This window comes from Prinia subflava, chromosome 5 (genome assembly GCF_021018805.1).
Source record: "Prinia subflava isolate CZ2003 ecotype Zambia chromosome 5, Cam_Psub_1.2, whole genome shotgun sequence".
NCBI lineage: Eukaryota > Metazoa > Chordata > Aves > Passeriformes > Cisticolidae > Prinia > Prinia subflava.
The window spans coordinates 58107312-58133067 of record NC_086251.1 but is presented as its reverse complement, the minus strand read 5'-3'; the positions used below and the strand labels follow the sequence as shown (position 1 = coordinate 58133067).

The window sequence follows — 25756 nt, the reverse complement described above, 5'->3', positions numbered from 1 at the left end:
TACAGAAAGCCTCTCTCAGCGATTTTCTCCTTTCTCTTCCCAGCACAAACCTGTCTCTCTAACAACCGATTATTTTTTCAAACAGCATAAAATACAGCTTTCCAGGAGAAAACGAGTTGTCTCTGTTTATCAGCAGATCTGCCCAGACGGATAAGTTTACACTTCTCGGACCTGGGTGTATAATTTCATAGACCTTCAAAAGTGTCGTGCTTCCATGGTGATTAAAACTCGCTCCCGAATCTTGCTGGGGCTTTTCAGGTTTCATGCCACTGGATCTTAGAAAAGCACATCTGTACAGCAGTATATCTTTCATCTAAAAAAAAAAGAAAAGAAAAAAGAAAAAAAAATTATCCAAACCAAACTTATTTTGTATTTGGAAAAATATGACACATTGCAACAAGTTAATTCTCGGTGTAATTTACTACTTTGAATTTCAGCAGAATCCTGTTGGAGCTTCATCTGGAATGATTCTGGAGGTGGTGACTGCAGGGAAGAAGTTACCAGTTTCCCACGTATCAAAACTGACAGGTAAGTTCATGCCCCCTCTCAGCCCTGCTGCAGAATCTTATTTTGCACTTTATTTTTTTAAATACGTGGGGCATGATCCTTAAGCTCTTCAAGCAACTTGGCCCGGAGTCTCTGGCATGCAGCTGTTGCAGAGAGATCTTCAAAAGGACATTTGCTTCTTCACAGGTCATAACTAAAAAGGCTCTAAATGAAATAGATGTTTATCTTGAGAATCCGGGAGAAGCTGGAGCTGAACCAACATGCAGTGGATTCGGGATACACCTTTCTGTCTGCTCCAGTGAGGAATGCAAACAGCCAAATTAAAGGGAGCTCCATCTGATTTCCTACAAATAGGGCTACTTGCATGGATTTTAATTTTCAAGAAAGAATATTCTGCCCTTCAAAGATGGAATTTGGGAGCAGAGGAATGAGAAGGTTTATTTTCAGAAATTGAGATGCTGCAATCTGTTTATGGTTTTTGTCATAAATGATGTTTTCCTAGCACGGGGCTAAACTGTGCTCTTGGTTATTGAATGCAAATCTGCTAATTTAAATGGAGTTCATTGCAAGTGGGAACAGGACTAAACCATCATTTTCCTCTGCTGTCTAATCGCTGCAGTCTGAAGAAAAGCAACATATGTATAATGGTAGCTGAGATGCAGGAGGGGTGGAAGCTTCCTACCAATGAGAACCACATTAAATAATTAATTCCCAATTGCCTTTCTACATTAGTGCTTTCGGCTATAAAAGCTGGTCAGCTTTGTAAGGCCCCAGGCAATGAAACATTTGGTGCATTGTCAGTCCAAAAGTGGAGGTAATAGATATCCAGGCTGGCTGGAAAAGTGCTGCTCTCCATCCTGCCATTCCATACTCCAGCTGCACAGCCTCATTCCTCATCCCTTCCTTTGCCTTGCTGAAGTTTGACAGGACAGCATCTCCTCCGAGGTGGCTGCTGAAGCAGCCAAAAATGTATTTATTTTATCAAAAAAAGAGAGGAATTTAACGTCTGATCTAAAAATGGAGTGTACAAAGTTGTCTCTTATCAGCAGATGAATCTGGCAGGTTAATAAGGAAAAGCCTGAATTTCCCCTCCTTTCCCATTTGCCCCCTTGCTGGTCCCCCAAGCCCAGGCTGTCACCTCAGGTCACGATGGGATCTTTTGGGCTCCCACGTCATCCACAAGAAAGGTCTTGCCATGAGAAATGACTTCACAAAGCCTTTTGATGTGCAAGTCATCAGAGGCTGCTCCGCTCACCTTCTGAGATAAAGGTACCTGTGCGTGTGTGGATGAAGCTGAAGAAGAAAAGGAAGTGCTTTTGGAATAAATTGCCTGGGGGGGTGGGAGATTCTCAGTTTAAAAGCAGGTCTAGACAAACATCTGTCAGAAAATACCGACGTCTATTTGATCTTGTCTTGGAGCTGGGGGAAAGACTGAATGCTGCTGTCAAGTCCTTTTCAGCCCTGAGAGAACACAGTTATACACATATATTGATATCTGCTCAGGTGTGTGTATAAATGTATATATTTCTACACTTTCAAGGACAAGCTCTTGGCCTCTGTGATAATTTGTATTAGGTTAATTACACCCAGCTTTGCTCTCTCATAGTTTCATCAAATTTGAGTTTCAGTTTTATTTTAATGTCCTTTGTGCCCCAAGTAGATCAGATCACAGTGTCTAATCTAATGACTGTGTTTTCCTCCCCTTTTTCTCATGTTCAAGTGAAGTTCCTTCAATTCTGGGAGATTTCCAGCAATTCCACTGAACTCCCAAAGCACATCTGTGAATGCACATGGGGTTGCACCTCTTGAGGTAAGGTTGTGGTTGTAGAAAATTATCTTTATCAGTTGTAATAGATGGGTGCTTGGAGAAGTTGTTAGGCTGAGCATGAGGATGGCATGAAAAATTTGGGGTTTTTAATGTTTGTTTTTGTACACAACCAGTTTTCAAAGCATTCCTTGGCTTTAAAGACCACGTGGTCATGGCTGCTGCTGGCACCCCTATAATTTCTTCCCAAGCATGCAGAAATCAATGGGATCACTGAGCTGCAGGATGCAGCTTTGAGGAGTGTGTTGGCAGCTCATTTGTGTTTGTGCATGGAGGACTGGGAGACACCAAGGGCCAGGATCCTTTACACAGCTTCCAATATTAATTATAAATATTTCCATGAAAATTCATTGGAAAGGGGGTTCTATCACTGTGATGCTTCCCTAAAAATGGGGTCCTGTGCAACTCAGCATTGGAGATAGAGGGGAGTGATAGAAAACTTACACCCCAGGGAGGGGAAAAAGGGTTTTGTAGGGCTGATGTGGAGGTAACTGTGTAAGAATTCCCCTGTTGCTGTCCCCAGAGCACAATTACACCAGGCAATGCCAGTATTCCTTTGACATCCTGGTGTGTGGAAGCAGGAGGTGATGCAGCAAATTGCAAAAATCAAACACTACAGTTTTGTAGCAGAAATTGAACTCTGAAGTTCTGAAGCCAAAAGCTGGGATGAGCCAGGCTGCAAAGGCTGATTTAGGATTTTAGCCTCCACGAGGTTTCAGTGGTGACTTCTCTTGCTTATCCACCTTTTCCTTCCAAAAGATCTTTGTCCCCCTGGTAGCAGAAGCCTTTGTAACCACGTTTGTGATCTGATGTCCTGGCTGGAGTCACCTGCCCCTGCAGAGTGCATTGGTGCAGCAGGTGCAATGAGCATGGAGGGGACACATCACTACTTCTGCCAAAACCACAGGGAGGCAGAAACTTTTGTCCTGGGGACAGGCAGAGGCAAAAAGTCCTGATAGGGCCTGAGAATGAGTGATCAGAGCTCGTGAATGTGTCCTTGAGCAGGGATTGGAGAGCAGCTGTGAGTGAGGTTCACATTTTGGATGTACCTTCCTGGCAGAGCTGAGCTCCCCTGCACGTTCCTTCAAGGACTGTGGGCAGCAGGGAGAAGGTGAATTAGGAGCTCCTTGGGTGCAGAAAAGCAGAGGGGCTCTTGCAGGGTGTGCTGTGTCCCAGCTGAGGATGGGTGTGGAGCTGGTTTTGACCTCAGGACAGGGAACTCTTAGCTGGCCAACCTCTGCCAGAGCTTGGCCAGGCTGTGCAGTACAGGCAGGGTGAGAGAGGGACCGTGACTGTCCCCTAGAGCCACATCCAAGAGGAAAGAGCTGTTCCAGCGGGAAAATGAGCACAGGCTGGCTCTGAGCACACACGAGCTTGACGCTGGGACAAGGTCTCCTGCACACGATGCTCCGCAGCGAGGGTGACAGAAATCTCATTTTACAAAGGAGCCCTGTGGAAGTACAAAGGGCTGAGATGGGCTGCTCCCCTTCTCTTATCTCACCCTTTAGTGTTTTAAACACCACTTTTCCTAAGCTCTGCCTGCAGAGGGTGGGGCAGGCAGGACACCAAAGGCAAAATTCCTGTCCAGCGAGTGCCTGTTTGTCCTTCCCAACTGGCACATTTGCATCACATTTGCACAAGGCATCAGCCGAGTCAGGTGCTCTTTTGGGGGTAAGGCAGAGGAGGAGGAGGGGGATCTTCCCCCCGTTTTGTTCTGTACATTCCTTTTGCTGGTGAACCCTTACCACCGTGGCTGGGGAAGTTTTTCTGATGCCTCTTGGGTTTGTTCTGCAGCCAGCACTTCTGATTCTGTCTGGCCACATATTGTATTTGGCTGGTTGTTTCTCTCACTCTAAAAATTCCTCTTTTAAAATTATTCTTATTCTTATTCTTATTCTTATTCTTATTCTTATTCTTATTCTTATTCTTATTCTTATTCTTATTCTTATTCTTATTAATCTTTTTTCCTCTGCAGCATTTTAATATCTCATAACTGGCACCTTTACCAAGAGATTAAAAGTCTGTAAACAAACAGCTGTTTTACAGGCAAGCTTTAACACAGGTAACAAGTAAGGACCCCTTGTAAAAGAGAATTGGGGTAAAATTTCTTGAGTGTGGGTAATGCTTTTAAAATATTTCTTCCACAAAACTAAGGTATTACAAACAATTCCTGAGCTAACACTCAAGTAAACAACCAGCAATTATTCAGGTAATTAAAACTTTAAAATCATTTTAGGGGAAACTAAAAGAGAGTGAAGCATTTTTGACCTTGAAAAGTTTCTGCAGCAATGAGAGAAAACCCTTATGCTTTTGGATGGGTGGTAGAGGCAGTCCAGCTGTAGGGAAGGAAGGAGAAGAGCCACAAATCTTTGATGCTAATAATTTGTTTCCCATTCTGGTAGAAAAAACATTGGAAATGTATCCAGGGTTGTGCTGGAATTGTCTTGGCACTGTGATCTGGCCTTTTTATTGAGGTTAGTGAAAGCATTTCAGAGCTTGGCCCTGGGAATTGGGGGGAGCTGGATGGTGAGGAAACAGAGTCATACAGGGAGCAGGGATCCCTTGACAGGGAAACCAGGAGTGGGTTTGTCCTACTGCAAACTTCTGTAAAAGCAGCTTTAACTCAAATCCTTTCCTTTCGATGAGTAGATCTTTTTCCCTTCATCACCTGAGAGTTTCCATGTTCTGTTCTCCACTAAAACCTTCCATCTGGTAAATTCTGGGGAGCTTCTTTCCTGGCAGGGCATCCTCCTATCCTGCATCCACCCTCTCCTGCCCAGCACACGGAGTGGAACACATCTGCAGGTGATGGAAGAGTGCAAGGGCACCAGTCAGGAGTGGCAGCAGCTCAGAGCCCTTCCCAAGGGCTGCTTTTGGCAAATTCCAACCTGGCCCAAGGGCAAGGACTCCTCAGCTCAAGGGAGCAGCGTGGCCATGGCTCTGCATGGAGCTGGAGTGCCGTGGGATGGGCTGAGGCTGGGGAAGGTGCTCGGTCACAAGGACTTCAGGACGGCGGTGAAACGAGCACAGGGGACAGCAGCATGGAGCTGAATTAGCTAATTAATGCACAGCTTGATTGGGAAGTTGGAGGCAGGCATGCGAGCCCTGCTCTCCTCCTCTCCTGGTCCTGACCCCTCTCACCGTGACTGTGCCATAGGGAGCCACTGGAGCCCACTGCAGGAGAAGGAAATGTTGTTGTTTCAAACAGAGGATGGTTTATTCTGCAGCAGAGCAGAGGGTGAGTTCTCTTTGAGAGCTCAGGGGATTGGAGCCCCCACCCTGCTGCCAGAGGGGCTGCTCCTTCTGCCAGGAGCCAGCCCAGGTGCCAGGTGTGCCACTCTAACCCCACAGGTGACAAGGGGGTGTGTGTAGGGCTGCTGTGAACACATCCAGAGCCTCCAGACATGGTACCACCTCCTCCCTGCAAGCAGGTCCTTTGCTGGTGTTTGGGGCAGTTTTGGGCTACGTGCCCAGGGCAGGATGGAGTCACTGGGGTACCAATGGAGCTGTGAGGGGCAGGATGCAGCTGGAGCAGGCACAGAAGCCAGAGATGCTGGGGGAGAGGAGGGTACAAGCTCTGCCCTTCCCCTCTGGAGCTGTGTGATCCTCTGTATAATCCCTTTAGCTTCGATGGCACCATGGTGATTTACAGCACTAATGCTTTGATCCAGAACACGATGGACCATGGGACACGAATTAAAATATGAGAGATGACTGCAAAGCACAAGTTTCCATTCGTGGCCAGCTATTTTTTGAAGACGTGACTGCAACCAGGTGTGAAGATCTTGCAGGAGGTGAGGGGAAACCAAGCCAGTCCAAGCAGATTTGTTAGAATGTGAATGGGAGCACAGCAGAGTAAGTGCTATTAATAGGATTTACACAGATTAGTAAACTAATCTGTGCATTTCAGATTGGATTTCATATTATGGAAAAGAAAATTAAGCCACATACCACACAGACTTTCCAGGCAGTGATTTGTGAGTGTGATCTCTTTGCTGGTAGAAGTGGCTGCTCAGAAAAGTTGTGACAGCTCTGTTGGGTGGGTCAGTGACACCCACTGGGAGCCCAGGACAGGGGAGAGTGTTATAGGATGCTGGTGGGTTTGGGAGACAGACAATGAAAGGAGCAGTTTGTTTAAGGAATGGCTCTTAAAATACATTGCCAGGAGGTAAAGCAGTGTCCAGCTTTGGCTGCTGAAGAGTTGTCCTAAACTCAACTAAAGTGAGCAGCTGTGGCTGCCTCGTCTGTGGCAGTGCTCCAGGCCAGGCTGGATGGGGCTTGGAGCAACCTGGTCTGGTGGAAAGTGTCCCCACCTATGGGATGAGTTTTAAGGTCCCTTCCTACCCAAACCATCCTATGTTTCTCTGAAAAATAACTTTCCCTTCTCTCTACGTGGACTGAAGAGGAACAGAATTGGTCAAATGTTACTGAAGTGGGGAGGTAAAGGCCCCCCAAAGGGAAGGGCAGAGTTCTATTGCTGTGCCCTGCTCCTGGGGCAGGAGCTGGGCAGGGACAGGGAGGTGAGAGACATTGGCACAGCTCAGGGAGAGATTGAGCACCCAGGACAATTCTGAGCAGTCATCTGAGTGAGCTGAAAGTTTCACAGCACCCAAAAATCCATTCTATGTATTATGTACATATAATATAAAATAACACATTTAGATTATATAATATAAATATATTTTACTTATGAAAACCATAATATATACATGTAAATATATTATACATTTAAATATCTATTTCATACAAATAAGTAGATAGGTTTGATCAGTAGGGTCTGGCCTCAGTATTTTGACTGTGCCACTCCAGATGGGTGAACCCCAGCCTGGCTGTACTCTTGCCATGGAGGAGGGAATTGCTGTTACTGCTGTTGTACTGATGGGGAGATGGAAATCCAGATGTTTAGGAACTGGAGTTTTGGTTCCCAGTGGTTAACATCAACCAATCTTGGGATAGTTACAGTTCAAGCTGCCTCTGAGTAGGGCTTGTAAAATAAAGTATAACCCATCTTTCTCTCTGTGCTTCCTGTTATTTTGCAAAATTACAAGTATTTGGAATATTTTAACACCAATTATAGTCAGGACTGAAGGAATATCACCATTAGCCTTTGAAATTTCTGTTTTAGGCCAAAGCTTTAGGAAGCACAGCAAGCTGAGCAGCCCAGTGATTTTTCTTCTTGCAACACCTTGTTAGTTTACAACAAATAAAAATCCCCAAATTGATTTGGTTTCTCTGGGAGAACAAACACTTCAGATATTTCCTGGGCTGAAAACCATTTGTTACAACTGGGAACCATTTGCTTTGTGATGATTATGGATACACCAAAATACAGTTTGTCTGCAGACATGTACTGAGGTGTGGTGTGGAGCTGGGGTCTCTTGCCATGGTCTGTGCTGGCAGCCCTGAGAGCTGCCAGGAGCAGGATGCTCTGGAAATCCTGCCTGTGTCATACAGGGATGTAGAATGAACCTGCTTGAATTCCTCAAGAACAGAACTGCTTCTACAGCGCTGATTTTAGGAAATGCATTTGTATGTTGGATTTGGGGGGTTGTTTTTAGGTCAGTGGAATGTGTCTCTAACTTGAGTTATACTGAGTTTGTTTCTTTTTTTAATCAGCTATCAGCTTTACTGAGTATGCTGCAGTAGTCTAGAAAATTAATTCAGAAGCCTAATTTTGAGTTTATAGAAATTTGGGCCCAGAGGCAGCTTTGACAAATATCCTCTTGAATTTGTAGACCATTTATTAATTTTATTTCTAAAATGGCACCTGTTTTATACCCTTGTTTATTTTCCTGAAGTGTCTTGTTGCACACAGTGCTATCAGACCCAAAGGCCTGGAGAGCATGAGGTGACACCAGATTTGAGATAAAATGCAGATAGATAGATAAATAGACAGATAGATGTGAAACACCCAAATTTATAAATATTCTGGCTTGGAGACCTTCAGCATCTCCAAATTTATTTCTGTATTTTAAAACCAGGAACTTAAAAATGAAGTTGAACAGGAAGTTGTGGCCATAACCCCTTTGCCTATTTCCCCTTTCTCACCATCTACTAAATATTACAAAGCCCATAAATTGTGAAAGTTGACAAATCGGGGCTTTGTTCAAGTCTAAGACTGAGACTTGGGGCCAGGAGGTTTCAATCCTGCGTTACCTGGAATATATCATTACTGACAGACTTGCTGGGATTCAATTTCTACCGGCTATAAAGTGGGATTCTCAAATGATGTCATGCCAGCCTCGTTGCCTTTGATGACATGATACTGTGCTTGGAAAGGGAAGAGCCATCAGATGTGACACAGCTTGGCATCTGCCAGCCTTTGGTGCTGTTCCATGCCCCCATGAACGGGGGAAATGTGATCTGGGCAAGGTCTCTGTAGGGTGGATGGGAAATTATTCTGAAATGGTGATTGTCTTGTGGTTCCAGGTCAAAATACCACCTCCTCTTGATCAAGTGTTTCTACTCAACATGGCTTTAGGCTGTGTTTGCAGGGACAATTCTGGATGTTGGAAGAGGGTGTGCTTTTTAAATACCTATAGACTGATGATTCTACACAAGTTTCACAGGGTGGAGACCTGGATCCTGAAATGTAGGATCTTGTGGTGTCTGTGCTGGAAGCAGAGCTTGCAGGACAGGAGACACTTCTTCCACTGGACTTGGCTCTGGTAAAACCTAGGCAGGAGTGTTGTCTAATTTTGGGCTTAGGTATAGCTGTCCTACTGCTTTTCAGTGCTGTATGTTCAAAACAGCTGCTTATTTCACATTCATTTATTATGGCTTCTAAAAAGACCCTAATAATTGACAATAGTTAAGAGCTGAAGAGAAGCAGGCTCTACCCTGTACTTTAATCTGAGGGTCTGGTCCTCCAGGCCACCAGCAAATGATTATTCCTTGTTTGTCATGAGCATCATTCACCTGGAACAAGACTTGCTTTTGTATCCCAAACTGATCCAAAACATAAGTGAAAAGGATTCAGATCTTGGTGAGGAAGTCTGGAAGGAACAGGAGCACTTCTCACCATGTACAGGTGAGCAGTGCTTGCTGCCTTTACTGGGTAACAAACACAAACTGGGAGCAACTGGTCCAGTGGTTCCATTTGCTGGGCCTGACTTTTCCAGAGGAATGGGATAAAGCTCTCCTGGCTGGAGGCTCAGGTTATCTCTGCCTTTGGTTTGCACAAGAAAAATCCCCACAATAGCTACAAGAAAGTGAGGCCAGGAGGGGTTTACTGGGACTTGCTGAGTGCAGCAGGAGGTGCCAGATGTGCTCCTGGCACCTCTGTACTGGGCCAGGGAACTGTCCTGGAGCCCTGGAGGGCTGGCTGTGCTGTGTGATCTCTGTCCTGGGAGCAGCACCCTGCAGCACTGCTGCTCAGTGCAAGGCAGCAGTGCCTGGAATGTGCAGCATGCCCTGTGCTCCTGGGAGCACTTCCAGGCCCTCCCTGATAAAGCCAGGCCTCGAAATAGGCTGCTATCAACAGCCTGCTGCCAGGTACTGCTGTTTTTGGAAGTCCTGCGTCCTACCTCGTATCAAGAGGGCTGCAGGGCTGAGGGGAAGATGGCAAATGAGAGCAGCCCCTAAACACCTCCTTTGGAATTTATCTGGTGGGTCCTGGGGAGGTCACGAGCAAAAAATGCCCTGGAGGCTGGGCCTGCTGTGATCTTGCACCCAGTCCTTGTTCTCATGAGCAAGGATGTGTAAAAGTGAGTCTTGCTTTTCTGGCCTGGAGTTCATTGCTTTCTTGGCAAAGCTGGGGGACACCAAACCCTGAGGGTGACATAAGAAGTAAAAACACCTCAATGTTTTGGAGCTCTGGGGAGAACACCACTACATTAGCAGGAAAGAGGAGGAGAAGAGCTGCAGCAGCCCTCAGAAGCTGATGTGACTCCCCACACAGGGGTGTGATGTCCCTTAATCCCTCGCCATGCAGGTGCTGTCACTTCCCCAGAGTTTGCAGCTCTCTCTCTTGCTGATACTGTTTGAGTCTGCCTCTCCTGCAAGAACAGCTCTGACAGGGCAGCCAGCCCCTGCTGCCTCTGCTGCTCTTCTGCCACAGGCTCTGAGCAAGGGGACAATGTGTTTAGCAGCAGCAGTTCAGAAATCTGAAGCTGTCTGTGGAATTTTGGGACTGGGCTCTAATATATGTTGCCTGCAAGAGGGAGAAGAGGCTGCACCTCTTGCACAACTCCATAGTGGAGTTATACCTCAAAATAAAGATATTATTTTTTTAGTCTTGATTTGGCTAGTGCTCACTTCCACCTGCATGCATACAACGCAACAGATAATGTTTTTTAATACAGAGAACTTGTATATTTGTATTTGAACTCTAAATGTGCTTGGGATGGCATTGAGTGTTGCCTTTCAGAACTGCCCTCTGATCCCCTGGCCTGCCTAGGTTTGACAAAGCAGCAGTAAATAGCAAAATCCCCAGCATCTCCCTAGGACATGAGTAACATCTAAATTGTCATTTGTTCTCAATGTATTCTTTTAAGAAACCACTGACTTAGGACATGCAAGAGCATGCACAGCTCAGGCTCTGGACTAACCCTTCCTCATTCCCCTGAGCATTTCTCCCCCTCAGCTCCTTGGACTTGGTGGGGGATGAGGCAAACCTTTCTCAGATTGCTTTGATCTGGAAGTGGGTGGCTTTGGGGTCTTCCAGGGCCTGCATGTGCATCTCCCTGAGCTGATGGTCAGGCAGGAACAGCTTTTTGGAGCTTGAGTGCCTGGAGGCTCAGAGATGCTGGTGCAGGGCCAGTTTAGTTCTCAACAGGGCTGTTGGCCGGCATGAGGAGGTGGCTGTAAACACAGTAAATAAGTGAAAGAAGCAAGCTCAGCTTCAGTCTCAGCAGCAAGTCCTGCTGCTCTCAAGGGACGTCGCATCCAAGCAGGATTGGGCTCCCGAGGAGGAGGCGTGAACCAGTGGGCAAAGCAACAGGGGGAGTCAGAGACCTGGCTTTGCAACCTGCCTGTGCCACCCACCCCTGCATGGCCCCGGGCACATCACCTCCCCTCCCTCCCCTCCCCTCTCCCCTTCCCTCGCAGGCTGCTCTTATTTCTGTGCACTGGAAGCGCCCCAGGGAGGGGCTGCCTCTACAGCTGCGGGCAGGGGAAGGGATGCCGTGAACACCGAATTTTCTGCCTGCCAGCAGAAGAACAGCAGAGAAAATGATGCGGTGCAACAGCCTGGGAGCCCTCTCCTAACGTAAAGGTCTATCACAAAGCACTTTGGCTGCCACAACAAAGCTTATTGATCAGCCTCAAGCATTCCAAATTGTGTCTTTCTGCCCGAGAAGTAGCAGGATGAAGAATTAAAGCACTTACACGGGAGAATATTGTACATGAGTTATTGAGTAACCATCAGCACTGCTCCAGGGCTGCTCCGCTCCTCTGGACTGTGTGCAACTTCTGAACATTTTATCTCTTCCCTTCAGCTTTTGCAGGCGAGTGCCAGCTCCTGTAGCATATAAACTAGGTGCTATTTTTATTGAATCTGGCTTTAAATGCTGTAGGTTTTTCACACGTGTGTTGGTTTTTTTATTGTTGGTCTCATTCCTGAACTTTCTGGCACCTCTAAGTGTGAAATCGGTTATGTGCACATTGCTTGGCAGATGAATTCCTATTTCTGGGAATCGTTTTCCTTCTAAAATGTATTTTTATATTAAAAATGTGATCTATATCCATCTACCGGCCTAAGATTCCAGCCCAGAGATTTCTGCAGCCGGAGATCACCACAACAGGGGATGCAGCCTGGAGGGAGACCTCTGCTTTCCAAGCTGTGAGTATTCATATTAAAATCTTGTTTTACTGACCCAACCTCTGCCTCTTGGAGCAGCAAAATCCCCTTCTGATCTGGCACCAGGGAAAAATCAAGTCAAATATAGAGGATGAAAAGTGCTGTCTTCTAGCATTGTCTCCCTTCCCAGCTTGTCTCCCTGCTGGATCAAGAGAAACCACCCATCTCCCCAAGCCTTCCTACCATCAGCTCCATCCCAGCTACTGCCTTGGCAGCCCCCCTTCCTCCCTGCAGCATCCCCAGGCCCTGTGTGAAAGGCAGGGGCTCCCAGGGAGCCAGCAGGGTCCTGTCCCCCCTTTCTCCATCTGTGCACAGGCTGCCAGGGAAGAAGGAACCGCGGCTGTGTGTGGTTTTCTCGCCCAGGGTGACCTGGAACACATCTGCGAAGCCCTCCAAAGCAGCAGGAATGCGCTCCGTTAGGACATGATTCATCCTGCATACCGCATGGGTGGCTGCTCGGGGAGAATTTGGGCATTTGCATACGCTGCTGAGACCTTCCGCTTCTCGCTGCTCATCCAGAGCGAGGGGGCTGCACAGGCAGAAATCCCTTCTGGGGATGGGCTGGAGCCAGCCCGGCAGCCGCGGCCCTGGAGCCCCTTCCCCTGTGTCTGCAGCAAGAGAGAAGCTGTCCCAGCCAGGCTGAAGGATGGATTGCAGGTTTTACAAAACCATAAGTTAATGTCTCCCCTGCAGGGAGCGGATGAGTAACTGGGAATTGCCCCAGCACACCTTTAGTTCTTGATGTCCTTTATCTTCAAGAGAACATCCTCTGCTAAGCCTGAACACTCAACCTTACCTGAACGCAAGTAAGATTTTTGCTGTAAGCAAAGTTGGGACAGAGCTGCTGCCCGGGGATCAATTGGGAATTTGGTATCTGCAGGGCAGGAAAACACATCCCACACCTGCTCTCAGGCAGAACCAAGGCATGGCAGAAGGAAGGGCTGTGCACAGGACTGAGCCAGCGCTGCTCCTGGGAAGGAAACAGGAATTGGGCATCGAGGCAAGGGGCTCTGCCTTAGGGCTGCTCCCGGGTTACTGCAGTTCCTTTGGCAGCTGCAGAGCTGTGCCAGCCTCAGGAGGAGCAGGGAGATGCTCCCCGGGCCGGGAAGTGGCTTTGTCCTCCCTGTGCTTTGTCACTGAGCTGCGAGGAGCGAGCGGGACAAACGGGAAAGGTGGAGGAATGGTGAAAAACACCGAGGTAATGTCTTAGTGAGTAAGAACAGAATGAATTTCACATTTTTAAACTGTATCTATTAAAAAAAATCTCTCAGACCTCACCTTGCTTCCTGTGGCCTAAACACAAGGTGGCCTAAACAAGTTTAAGGGGATGGAAGGATGTTTTCCTGCTGGCATTAATTATCTTTAATGTATATACAACTTCAGTGAGGGAAACTATTCCACCTGCACAGATTAGTCTATTTGGATTTATCGTCGTTCATTTTGGCATTAAAATCGTAACCAGGCAATGCTGGTGCTTGGAACGCAGATCTGAAGTAATATGGTAATGTGTTTAAATCCTTTAATGTCGGGGGAACATAACATTTCAAGCTGTTCTCAAAAGGCTGCCAAAACCAATGTCTGACACTATGCGAAACATTTTAAAGAAAACTTTCAACAAACAGGAATTTAGCAAATAGGAGTACACCTACCCCAAAAAAGCTCCTAACATAGAAAGCATGCCAGTGTCATGGGAACCACAAGTAAATACTGACTAGTCCTAACTAGCAGGTGGAAATAGATTTTCATAGTATCTAACTAATAATTATGGTATATATTTGGTTTGAGACACAAATAGGTTCAATATGAGGTGTGAGATTTATGTTTTTTAATTTGGTATTTTAGAATTCTGACAAAACCCCCTCAAGTCAACAGAAAGCCTCATTCTTGCTTAGATTGGGTTTAGATCAAATCCCTGGCAAGCACAGGCGTTCCTAGTTGCCATCACCTTTCATGATGAGTCATTAGAAGCCAAGTTTCTACTTCAGATTGCTTTTCTAACTCAAATTCAAAGCCCTCGCATGACATCCAAACAGAAATATTTACACAAGATGTGTATAAATATAAAGTTTATTCAGTATAGTGTTTAGAAAAATAAGTTCACATCATCTCAGAATACAAATAAAACACTTAATTGTCCAGGCACAAACCCCTATTACAGTACAACAAACATACATACTTTAGATCTCTTTGGTTGGGTAATTAAGCACAGATATGTTTGATGATACACTCTGGGGCAGCATCACCTAACAGTGCAGTAAAATCTTGATTATTCCCTCCTCTAACGCGTACATTCCGCTTAAATTTAATATTTGTTGTAAGGCACAATAAAACCCATATTGGAGAAATAACTGGTTAGTTCTGGACAAACAGTACATGCAGCAAAAGAACAAACATCCTCTGAATGTGAATCCTGAAAGCCAGAAGATTCACCCCCTCCTTGAGTTCAGAAATTTAAGAAGCAAGTTTTAAATTATATGAAACATCCAACTAAGGTATAAAATATCCTTCAAGAAAATAACTGCTAGGAGATACAGGAAGACTTCAGGCATCCTTGCTTTTAAAAATACCATTATTTTTGTTTTCAGAATTATAAAATTACTTTTCTTTTTGATGATTTGACATTCTTCTCGACCACAAGGACTGGGCAATTCATGTCCCCAGAGCCCTGCACACATATTTCACATGTGAGGGATGCACCCCCTTGTTCATCTGCCCTTGCTAAGAAAAGTGCACAGACACTGGATGCACATGAAAAAGCTCCTGTGCACACAGGGCCAAATTCCACCCTGATTTATTTAACTGAAAACCGTTACTGAGGTGATTCTGCATGATTTAAAGTCAGAACCTTCTTGTCATCAATCTCAGACTGAGAGCAGTAACGCCAGTTCCAGCCTCACTTGTGGGTGAAGTCACTTTCTGAGTGAGTCTTCCTGAATCCACAGGTAGGGGAGAGCAGTAAATGGGAAGAGGTATATGCTTTGACAGACTGTGACTGTTTGGTTTTACCAAGTGTCAGCCTTGTGCTCTGGGTTGTGCTGCCACTGCGTACTGGGCCAAATCCGTCCCTGACCTCACAGCAGTGAAATGAATGGACCATATCCCAGCTGGCATGAAAGGATAATAAAGTCAATGGAAACGTGCTAGTTTAGCCCAGCTGAGGGCCTGGCCAGTAGATGTCTGTGATTTACATTGCTGAAATGTCCTTGCAGGTAAGACCACAGGGGTAACGCTGCAAATAGTCCATAGAAAGCATTCAGTTCAATGTGTTTCTGGTTTTCTGCAGAACTCTGGGTGAAACAGAGGCAGCTTCTTTAATCAAAAGTAGTAAAGAAGAGAGAGGTTTTTAACATGGTGCTTTGTAAGAATTTGCTTGAATTTTAGGCATATTTTTCAAAGCTGAGTCTGGGACTAGTAAAGCAGTAGAATTTGGCAATGTTTTCTGTAAGATTTCCAGTGGACTTAGAAGTTACAAACATATGTGAAGTTGAAATGATCCTTTATTCTCATCCATAACAGAATGGGAGGGAAGAGAAGGAATGTGTATGCCAGGTAGACATACCTTCCATTTAAACACCAGAATGTGATAATAAGGGCTGTCTGTGGGGCTTGGACACTCACTGCCTTCCCATGTGTGGGAGACCAGCATCCAAATCCCCTAAACACCACGTAAAATCCTTGGTTTGGGAATCAGTGGAGCAATGCCTTATTTACAGCAGCCAAAGATCTGGCCCTGGACACTTTTGGGGCTTTGAGCACTGTCTACTGAGAGCAGTGAGCCTTCCTGACTGAGGGCCACAAAATAAAAACTTACCCTTGTAAGGAATAAAACTACTTATTTCAATTTCTATGTTAAACACACTGTACCGTGCAATGAGTCTTTATATTGTGCATATGTACCCGCAGAAAACATGAGGTTATAACTACGTTATCTGGAGGGAATGACACTTATTTTCAATGGGAGAAAGAAAGAGTAAAAGATAGTAAGAAGTTACTTGATATCTGGAAGACTAGAATAGATTAATCTTACTTTGTCCCAAAACACTGCTTTTATGTACATCCTCCACTCCCACTGAAGAGTGGGAAGTCTCCTATTAGAAGTACCAGACACTCCAAGAAACGTGCCACTGTAACAACATACACAGTTTTTCACATCAACTGTGCAGCAAAGCTGTGGAATTCAGAGCCTCAGTAACACAACGAACGCAAAGAAGGAAAAATTAAAAATAAAGTAACAGGTACTGTTGTAACACCACAGTCTCTTCACTTATGAGAGATGATCACACCAACAACTGCTCTGAAATATTCCCTAGCTTGCCTCCAAATATAGTCCGAGCTTCACAGACCAAATGTTAATCCACCATCAACTCCTTCAGAGCCAAGTGCACATTCTCCATTAAAATGACAGCGATACGGGGTATTCCTAATTTTCCAAATGGCTGGATGATTTCATGCAAAGCACATAACAGCTACAGCTACTGTCATCACCATCTTAGTTACACGGGTGAAGAAGAGGTGGGAACCAGATTGCTCATGCTGGGGCCCAGCAAACAGATAAACAAGCAGAGCGGTTAGCAGAACGCGGGACTATCCGATTCCCTGCTCACGCGGAGCTCCCGGGAACGTCAGGGAAAGTTGTGCCAGGGGAACATACAGCTCCATGTCCTGCTTGTGATAATCTCTGCTTTAAAGCTCTTGCCTCAAACACCCTGCTTGCCTGGGAGCACGTGGGGACAGCCAACTGCTGCCGGGCTGCTGCTGCCGGCAGAGCGGCGGCGGCTCCGTGCAGCCGCGGGCGCTCCCCTTGCAAGCTCCTTCTTCCCTTTTCCTGCACTTTTCCCTGCAGCTCTGGAGACTCTGGCTCGCAGCATGGACTCCAGGGCTCACCAACAGAGCTCAGCCTCAAGGTTCCACAGAAAATCTTGCAAAATACGCAATATAGTGCAAAACTACAACGAGAATGCCGATGCCGTGCTCACGGAAAAACCTTCATTCCCCAAAAGCTTTCCATGGAACCAGTTAAAGCCAAGACAAACACACTGGGATATGCCACCTCAATTATCTTTCCTTTCCATTTTTTTTTGTCCTTTACAAGTGATTTTGTTTTGTCCTGAACCTGATTCAAAGCCCACAGAAGCTTACGAAAACATTTCCCATTGCCTTCCAAAGGCTTCGGACCAGGCCCCTGATGAGGATGAACACATGCTTTAGTTACTGTATATATTCACATTAAGATAAAATATAACAAAACCAAACCCACGAGGATTAACAACAGCACGTCATTTTTGTACATCTGAATTCTTATTATTGTTTTAAAGCTTAAAGGATGTGCTTTTCCATGCTACAAAAACTCCTCTGGAGGAAAGGTTCCTGTTCCACCTGCCCAGAGCCCACCTGCCTCTGCTGTCCCCAGGGAGAAAGGTGTGGACACCCATCCTCAGGCACGGCCGCTGCAGCTCCCACCATCATCCCCCAGGATGTTTCTCCTGGGAGGATTTATATAAATACACACTCAAGTGCTCTCCTGGATGGGGGCCTTGCTCCACCAGCAGCTGAAGCCCTCCCACACGGGCTGTTTGGCCGATGGGCCCGTGTAAACGTGGGAATCCCTTCCTTGGCTTGCCCATCCAAACTTTCCTGCTCATCTGCCTGAGGTTGGAGCTTCCCCTCAGCACAATCCCCTGCTCCTTCTGCAGACCCCTCCTGTCCCGCTGCCGTGGTGCAGAAGGAGCCACCCTCGGCTCTCTGCGCTGCCAGGAAATGTCAGGATGTCCAAAATCACCCACCATGTCCAAAAGACTCTCAAACCTCCTCTTACTCGTGCAAGCAGGGGCACCCAAGTCAGCGGGTCCACTTGCAGAAGTAAGGCATCAGGATTTGGCCCTGAGGACGGATATTTGCAAATCAGTGTTTATATTCCTCCTGCCACTGTGCTTTAGTAACAAAGATAAGGCCACTAGGAAGAAAGGCACGTGGAATTCTGTAAAAAATACACAAAAGGGTTCAACTAATTCGCAAATTACTAACAAAACAAACAAAAAAACCCCTGAACACAAAGACAGAGGGGGTAGAAACAGTGACCTCCTGGGTTTGTGAGACTGGGAATTAATTTTCTAGTTTCAGTGTGATTAACATTTTACTTTTACAGTCTATTGCTTGAAAAAAAACTACAAAAAAGTAAAACCTTGTCAGAAATAACTACGCTTACTTCCTGCTCAAACAATAAAATAAATTAAAAAGCCAGAAAATGTTTTCCTTTTCAATGCATTGTGTCTAAAGTGAAAGGGAACATAAACCATAAATAAAATCCATTGTACTAATTAAAAAAAAAGTCTCCTTTATAAGAACTGAAACAATATTTACATTCATACTGGATAGAAGCTTCTGAATTGCATAATTAGAGTTTCAAACGATGCCTTTTCTGGTGCACTGACAAAATGCTAGCTGTAGCATTTAGAAACCTGTACATGATTGATGTAAGATTTTTGGTTTGAATGCAAGTCTGCTGGAAAAAAAGCAAACATTCCAGTAACAATATTATGACTTTGTTTTGTTTCTTAACCTCAAATAACATAAAAGTAGCCAGAGAGGTATCGTCTGAAGTTCCTTAGAAATCTCTCAATGCCCATGGACTGGAAGTAAACAGAAAAAAAATGTCTGCATTGTTTCTACCGTTTTGGAGTGAGATTTTTGTTTTCTGTCTGAAGCTAGGAGTGTATACTTACTGTTAAGAGTATGTTGTACTATGGAGAGTCAAGGTAAATTTTCAGGGTAGTACCTGGTAGCCAAACCTCTACCCATTCCTCAGTACTTGCCCTGGCCATTTCCCTTCTCCTTTAATCTGCCTAAAAGAGAATACTGCATGCAAACCAAGTGTGGAACCTAATTCCATTGTCGGAGATTCCTCTGTACATCGATTCAGACCACTTAAATGTTCTTCTGGATTCTTTAAATGAAAAAAAACCCACCAAACAAAAAAACCCACAAACACCCCACTAGGTGTTTGTTAGGGCCTCAACAGGAGACTTATCTATTAAAATAGAAAGCAAGAAAAGAAAGAAGTTACAAGTCTTGCATAACTTCATCCATCTGAACTGTCTGCAGTTTGGCAAGTTCTTTTTTGTCCGTTTCCAGTTCTTCACATACCGTGTCAACCATGTTACTCATAACATACTTAGATTTGGAATCCAGCATCATTAAATTGCCAGTTGACTTACTCTCAGAATTAGGTAAGAAATTCTCTTTGACATCAGGTACAGCTTGCAGAACCAACCTGTGCTCTCTGCCAAAATCCTGGTGCACTTGTGCAGGGGGCTGGCTGACACGGTCTCCGCTTGTCGAAACTATTTCTCCAAGCACGGGCTGTGCTGTGGAAATGGACAACAGATCCTGACTGGTGATGAGGGGACAGTTCTGAAGGGTTGCATAGTTAGTGTTGCTGATAGATATCACTGTAGAGGTACTGGTCACGGGTGAAGACATGGACTGGCTCTCCGAGATACCAGAGCTCAGTTCTGCAGCGTTTAAAAGAGTTGGTGGTGCGAGGGAAAAATTATGTGAGGGCGTTACATTCACTAACGAGGAGGCCAGGGACTGGAGTCCTGCACTGGATATATTTTCAGAAGACATGTTGACATTCAGTTGTGTATTCTGACTGACTGGCATCAACTGAGAAAACACCAGGCTTCTTTCCAGTCCTTCTTGCTTGACAGATCCTACAGCCTGGCCCGAATTGGGAACTGTATAAACCACTGCACTCGGAGCAAGGGGGCTGAAGAAAACCTTTCCTTGCTGCACTGTTGAAGATTCAGTGGTAAAAGTTCCTCCATCAGATGTGCTGGGGTTTACTGAAACATTACCTAGGGAAAAGGAGGCAAAAGAAAAGAAAACAGAGATTACAGCTGGCAGAGAGTTATGGAGTCTTGGTCTTTTTTACCTTTGCAGTATACACATACACTAACATTTCATGCAACACTGAATAGCAATTTTTGTAGCAGGTGAGAGAAAACTTGGTGTAAAGAAATCAATACTGTTAACAGAAGTTGCTTCTAGAAAATTAAAAAAAAAAGTTTCTGGTTTATTAGATGAGGTATCTTTCAGACTCTCATTAAGGGGCGAACAGTCCCCAGCCATGTGACTAAAATGAATGTGCTTTGGCCTTCACTAGTTGCCACCACTCAATTTCTGTCTAAGAATAGAAGCATGAAAAGCTATTAAAGATAGTTCAGTGACAGACTACAGCTTGTGTGTGGGAACTGGAGACACGTCACATGAAATCCACTACTGCTGGGCAGAACCTGCCCGAGACAACCTGCACAGAAAACACGAAAAACTGGTAATTTCTATCGGTCTCACCAGGTAATCCTCGAGCACTCAGCTCTATTCCCCTTCACCTTGCTTTATCATGCTTTTCTAAAATCCTAATCCTACCACATCCACCACGCTGTGAAAAGTCTTCCAGTGCTGCCTGCCCTTGCTGAAAGCCATGGCACTGCTCGTGTGATGTTGTGAGCCAAAGCAAGAAGAGGTGGCCAGAGATGACCTGAAGTTGTTTTCACTGGACATGCCATGTCAGTTGTCATTAGGGTAATTCCTAAAATAAGAAATACAGGCTCTTGGGGCTGAGTCCCACTTGGAACACCTCTCTTTCTCACAAGCAGTTTAATTATGAGAGACTACATTTGGACACAGCTGAATATTTTAGAACAGCACCAAAGATGAATTTCTCACATGACGACTATTTCAGTCCTCTGTTAATTTCAGTTAATCAATGATGATTTTTTGGAAGATATTATGCATATGGGTAAACTAGAATAATAAAGCCAGGTAACTTGAAGTTATCTGTCAGTATTATTTACTGGCTTACTTGAAATAGCCTGCAGCATGCTTCACTTGGAATAGACAGCCAGCTATCCATCCAAGAAAACCAGAGCTTTTCTCTGCACCAAAGATATGGTGGATCACTCTCCAGTGGGCAGTCAGTATTTTTAACAATGGGGACAACAGTCAGAGAAGAGTTTATTATGAATCTTAGGACTATCAAATACAACAGTCTTACTTAAAAGGACAGAACTTTCTTTCTCACCTTTGCTAGCCGTTAGTTTATGCCTTGGAGCATGTAGATTAACTGGCTTTAGTAATTACAGGTGGCATTCAGACTCAATGTCTTCTCTCTCTAATCTTGGTTAAACTATGTGCCAGTAACTTCCAGTGCCTGTGAGTGCCACATTTTAGTACCTTATAATTGTGCATTCATTTCAAATGTGGTTACACAGCTCCAGTGTTCCTCCCTGTGCTTCAGCAAGAACAATTCACACCCTATACACATTAATTTCAAAGCAGCACACTAGCAAAATTTACCTTTCATTACAGTATTCACAGCTCCTGAAACTAGAGAGAATCTTTCTGGTTTAATGATTTTCATAACCAAAGATAAAGTGGCCAACGAGCACCAAAGATGTTTGACTGTGCTTTTTAACTGACTTGCTTCAAAAGAAGGATCCAGAACCAGGTTTGTGCTCGCTGGGACTCTTCCTGGCCAGCTGCAATATTCAGACTACAGTATGTTAAGACCAACTCTAAAGCAAACTTGTGGGGGAGGAGCCTGCACACTTGGCACATGAACCTGTGATGACATATTTCCCTTGGACTGAGGGCAGTTTTAACCAAAGAGCCTCACATTTTATATCTACCACCTAGTGCTTACTTCTGTTATTTTCCTCAAGTTTAATCTTTCTTAATTATGGGACAGAAAATGTACAAGCAACTGCTTGGTCTTGTTGTGTCTACAGTAATTCAAAATGTATTTTTGTGAAATGCCTTCGTTAAGAAAACACAAAAACAAAACAACCACCACAAGAACAACAATGGTAACAATTTCCAGCTGCCATAATTTTCATTTTTATGAACCTTCTCATTAAAAGAATTCAGTGGCAAACGGGGAATATTTTGAATTACTGAAACATGTAAAATTTACAGATATTTGTGAAGACTCGTATCACAGACTTCTGTGAACAGCATGAGATGAAAGGGGTGTAAATTACCAGACCTCCTTCCATGCTCTTAACAGAGGAGCTCAGCCTCATCTAACAGTCTGCCCATGAACATAAGTCACTACAAAGGGAGGCAAACGGTATTATTTGATGTTCTGTGTGTGACTATGTTGGTACCCTGGAAGAAAAGGACCACAGCTTCCAAAATGATTAGTGTGCCTGATTCCAACTTTTTCTCATACCTCTTAGTGCAAGAGGCAAAGCTTTTACCTTGTGAAGCTGCCACAGAAACTGGAGGCAGCTGCAGAGAAGAAAACCCAATGCTTCCGTTCAGCAGCTGGCCATTTGTTCCTGAATTGGGGATCTGGACAATGCCATACTGGTTTATTTGGACAGGAGCAGTAAAAGTAACTACGGAGCCTCCATCCTGGGAAGCAGCAGTTTCTACACCTTCCCTTTTCACCTCCGAGCTCGGTATCAATCCTGGGAAAGTGACGGGGATGTTGCTAGGGCTGAAGGCTGCTGTGGCATTGGGGACTGAAGCCTGAAGGAGTTTGAAGTCTTTAACATCTTCTGAGGATGATGATGACAGTATGTCAGTGATGGACACTCCGTTGCTCACAACGCTCGACGCGGTTTTGGGCGAGTTTAAGGTAACAGTCTGCGAAGTGCCCACGCTGAGTCCATTGAGTATGACACTGTTGGGTCCCTGAAGAAACGAGCTACCATTGAGGAAGACAGGAGAGGTACTGGCAGGCATGAGGTTCCCGTTCAACAAGACACCAGACGAGCTCAAGGCTATTTTAGTGTTTCCAAGCTGCTGCATGTAGACAGGCTCCATGTGGCCGGGAAGGCTGAGGCTGGTAACGCCGTCGGATGAGCTGGAGAGTGGATGGGGAGATAAATCCTCACGCCCCTTGCTGGATTCATCTTCTGTGCTAGGGTTGCCATCTGACTCGCTATGGGAAAAGATGGAGAGATGACACTGCATTACCACGGCATGCCAGGATCTCTGCACCAAGGGGGACTTCTTGCTTCAACACAAGTATGTGAGAGTTTCCACGAACAATTTTTTTCTGTGTTTTGCCTTTACAAGGCACTTTAAACAAACATTCAAGCCAAGGGAGGAGGTTTCTTAGAACAGAACACATCAAACCAAACACTCGCCAAAGGAGAAACTTTACAGACTGGGTTATGGAGCTGTAAATAAATTCCTCCACGCCGGCGACCGAAGGCGGCTGCCTGGGCCCCCCTCCGCCGGCCCGGGGCGTCCACACGTGTGAGACCGGCCGCGGCCATTTGGCAAAGCGCTGGGAGGTGAGGCAAGGCCGGGAAGCGCCGCCGGACCCACCGGGCTCAGCCTGCCGCCCCCGGCCCGGGGGAAGGGGGAGCCCCCGGCCCGCGCCGCCCCCGGTGCCGGCGGAGGCACCTCCGGCCGTGCCCGGCGGCCGGGGGGAGGGACGGAGGGATGGGGGGCGGCCTTTGTGCCTCCGCCCGGGGCTGCGCCGGGGTTTTTCGCTGACTGGTCCGCCCTCGGCTGCATTTTTCGGTCGCTCTCCCCTCCCTCCCCCTCGCCCTTTGATGTGTCCCGCGGAGAGGGGCCGCGGCGGCACAATCGCGCCCTTGGTTGAGAAATGCCTTGGGGCCCCCTCCGCCGGCCGCTTTCCCTCCTTCTCTCCCCGCTCCCTTCCTCCCCCCTCCTCCCCGCGCTTTCTCCCCCCTTCCCGTCCCTTCCCGGAGGAAGGCGGGGGGCGGGAGCGGGGAGGTCACCTCCACCTGCCCGCGCCCCCGCCGCGGGCCGGGGGGAGCCGAGCCCGAGCCGCGGGCGGAGCGGGGCCGGAGCCGCTCTCCCGCCCCGCGGCGCGGCCGGGAGCCCCGGGAACCGGCCCCGCTCCCCCGCTGAAACCCGAGCCCGGCCCGCTCCCGAGTCAGGTTTCAAAACAGAGGGAGCGCCGGGACCCCGCGCGTCCTCCGGCCGTCAATGATTAACTCTGTCAGGCGCGACAATTGAATAAAAACAAGGAGCGGGGGGAACGAACACCCCCGTGCCGTCCCCTCCCGGGAGTCCGCCCCGCGGCTCCCCCGTGCCCGGAGCTCCCCCGGGAGCGCGGGGCGGCGGGTCCGGGAAGTTCCCCCGCGCCGCCTCGCACGCCCGGGCCGGGTGGGTGTGTTGGGAACGAGGGAGCGGGGAGGAGGAAGGAGGGGAGGACGAGGCGCACCGAAGGTAAGCGCCATGTTTGCAAGGGAAGAAAGAGCCGGGAGAGGGAAAGGCAGGCGGGAGAGGGGGCGGGGAGGAAAAGTTTTCCCTCACCTTTTGGACTGGGTCTCGGAAGGGTTGCGGTCCCGCTGCCTGCGGTTCTTGAACCAGTTGCTGACTTGGGTGAGGGACAGCCCGGTGATCTTGGCCAGGTTGCGCTTCTCGGCGGGCGAGGGGTATCGGTTCTGCTTGTAGAGCTCTTTCAGCGCGTTGCGGGACTTCTCCTTGAAGCAGTAGACCGTCTCCTCGCCGTCCCAGATGGTCCTGGGCAGGGGGTATTTCCTCCGCAACCTGTACTTGTCCACCGCCCCCAAGGGTCTGCCCCGGGCTCGCTCCGCCTCGGTGTAGCGAGCCTTGTACCAGAGCTCCTGCAGCAGCGGGTGGTTGGAGGAGTCGAAGTTGTGGCTCTCCAGGATGCTGTAGAGCTCGGCGTAGATGCCCTGGTGAAAAGCCACCAGCGCCCGGGCTTTCATCAGGCTCTCGTTGCCACGTAGCAGATCGCTCGGGGGCAAAGACCACAGGAACCTGGCCAGGCGGTCCAGGTTCCCACCTTGCTGCAGCGCCTCGCACACGCAGGCGACGTGGTCCGGCGAGAAAGCCAGGGGGGTCTGCGAGGAGGAGGAGGAGGAGGAGGAAGACGAAGAGGAGGGAGAGGAGGCAGCGTGGTGATTCCTGGCCAGGAGTTCCGTATGGAGCAGTACCTGTTCCGCGGCTCCCTCCTCGCCGGCGGCGGCGGAGCCTGCATGCTCCATGGGGAACGGGGCAGCGGCGGGAGGGGGCGGCGGCGCGGGCCCGTCGGGGGCTTCGGAGAGCATTTCCATCACATTTTCCTCCTTGATCTCTACCGCGATCACGATGTCGTCCGTGGCGGGGGAGGCAGAAGACATGTTTCGGTTTGTTTTCCTTTTTTTTTTTTTTTTTGGTCTTTTTTTTTTTTCTCGTGGGATTTTTTTTCCTTCCTCCCTCCCCCCCCCCCGAGTTCCCTTCTCCTCCTCTCCCCCCTTCCTATCTCTCTCCTCCTCCTGCTCTAGCCGATCAGGTTTCCCCCGGCCCCGCAGTGACCATCCGGGATCGCTGCTGTATCCCGGCCGCGCTCCGCCGCTCCCCCCGCCGCGACTCCCGCACCCGCCGCAAGACTATGTGGCCCCGCCCACCGCTGGCCCGGCCGCGCCCGCCCATTGGCTGCGCCGCGCCGGGAGGGCGGGGCTACGGCGTCTCCATAGCAACCGTCAATCAAGCGGCCGCGCTCCTCTCTCCGCTCCCCCCCCGCCATCCCCACCTGGAGCCCCCGGGAAGCGGCGGCTCCGTCACCTGCGGCTTTCCCTGGGAGGGGAAGGGTTAAAACGCTCCCGGGGCTGTCGGTACTGGCGGTGAGGGAG

At 47.4% G+C, this 25756-nt stretch overlaps 1 protein-coding gene and 1 long non-coding RNA gene across 2 annotated transcripts; one reads left to right on the top strand and one right to left on the bottom strand.

The window, feature by feature from the left end:
* Positions 1–8175: 8175 nt before the first annotated feature.
* LOC134551677 (uncharacterized) lies at positions 8176–18332 on the top strand. Its single transcript, XR_010080644.1, has 2 exons — positions 8176–12113; positions 12447–18332. It is a non-coding gene; the product is annotated as an uncharacterized LOC134551677 (long non-coding RNA).
* SIX4 (SIX homeobox 4) lies at positions 14181–25450 on the bottom strand. Its single transcript, XM_063399565.1, has 3 exons — positions 24432–25450; positions 22391–23079; positions 14181–19987 (listed from the first exon to the last, which is right to left on the bottom strand). Exons 1-3 carry the CDS (start codon positions 25262–25264, stop codon positions 19191–19193), a joined length of 2319 nt encoding a protein of 772 aa, XP_063255635.1. The 5' UTR covers positions 25265–25450; the 3' UTR covers positions 14181–19190.
* Between the last annotated feature and the right edge of the window lie 306 nt (positions 25451–25756).

Excerpts from the sequence above, each read along its gene's own strand:
- SIX4 (XM_063399565.1), bottom strand. The coding sequence starts at position 25,264 with ATGTCTTCTGCCTCCCCCGCCACGGACGACATCGTGATCGCGGTAGAG. Across the intron at positions 23,080-24,431 it reads TCCGAGACCCAGTCCAAAAG|CGAGTCAGATGGCAACCCTA; the intron begins GTGAGGGAAAAC and ends CTTTTCCCATAG. Across the intron at positions 19,988-22,390 it reads TTCTGTGGCAGCTTCACAAG|GTAATGTTTCAGTAAACCCC; the intron begins GTAAAAGCTTTG and ends CCTTTTCCCTAG.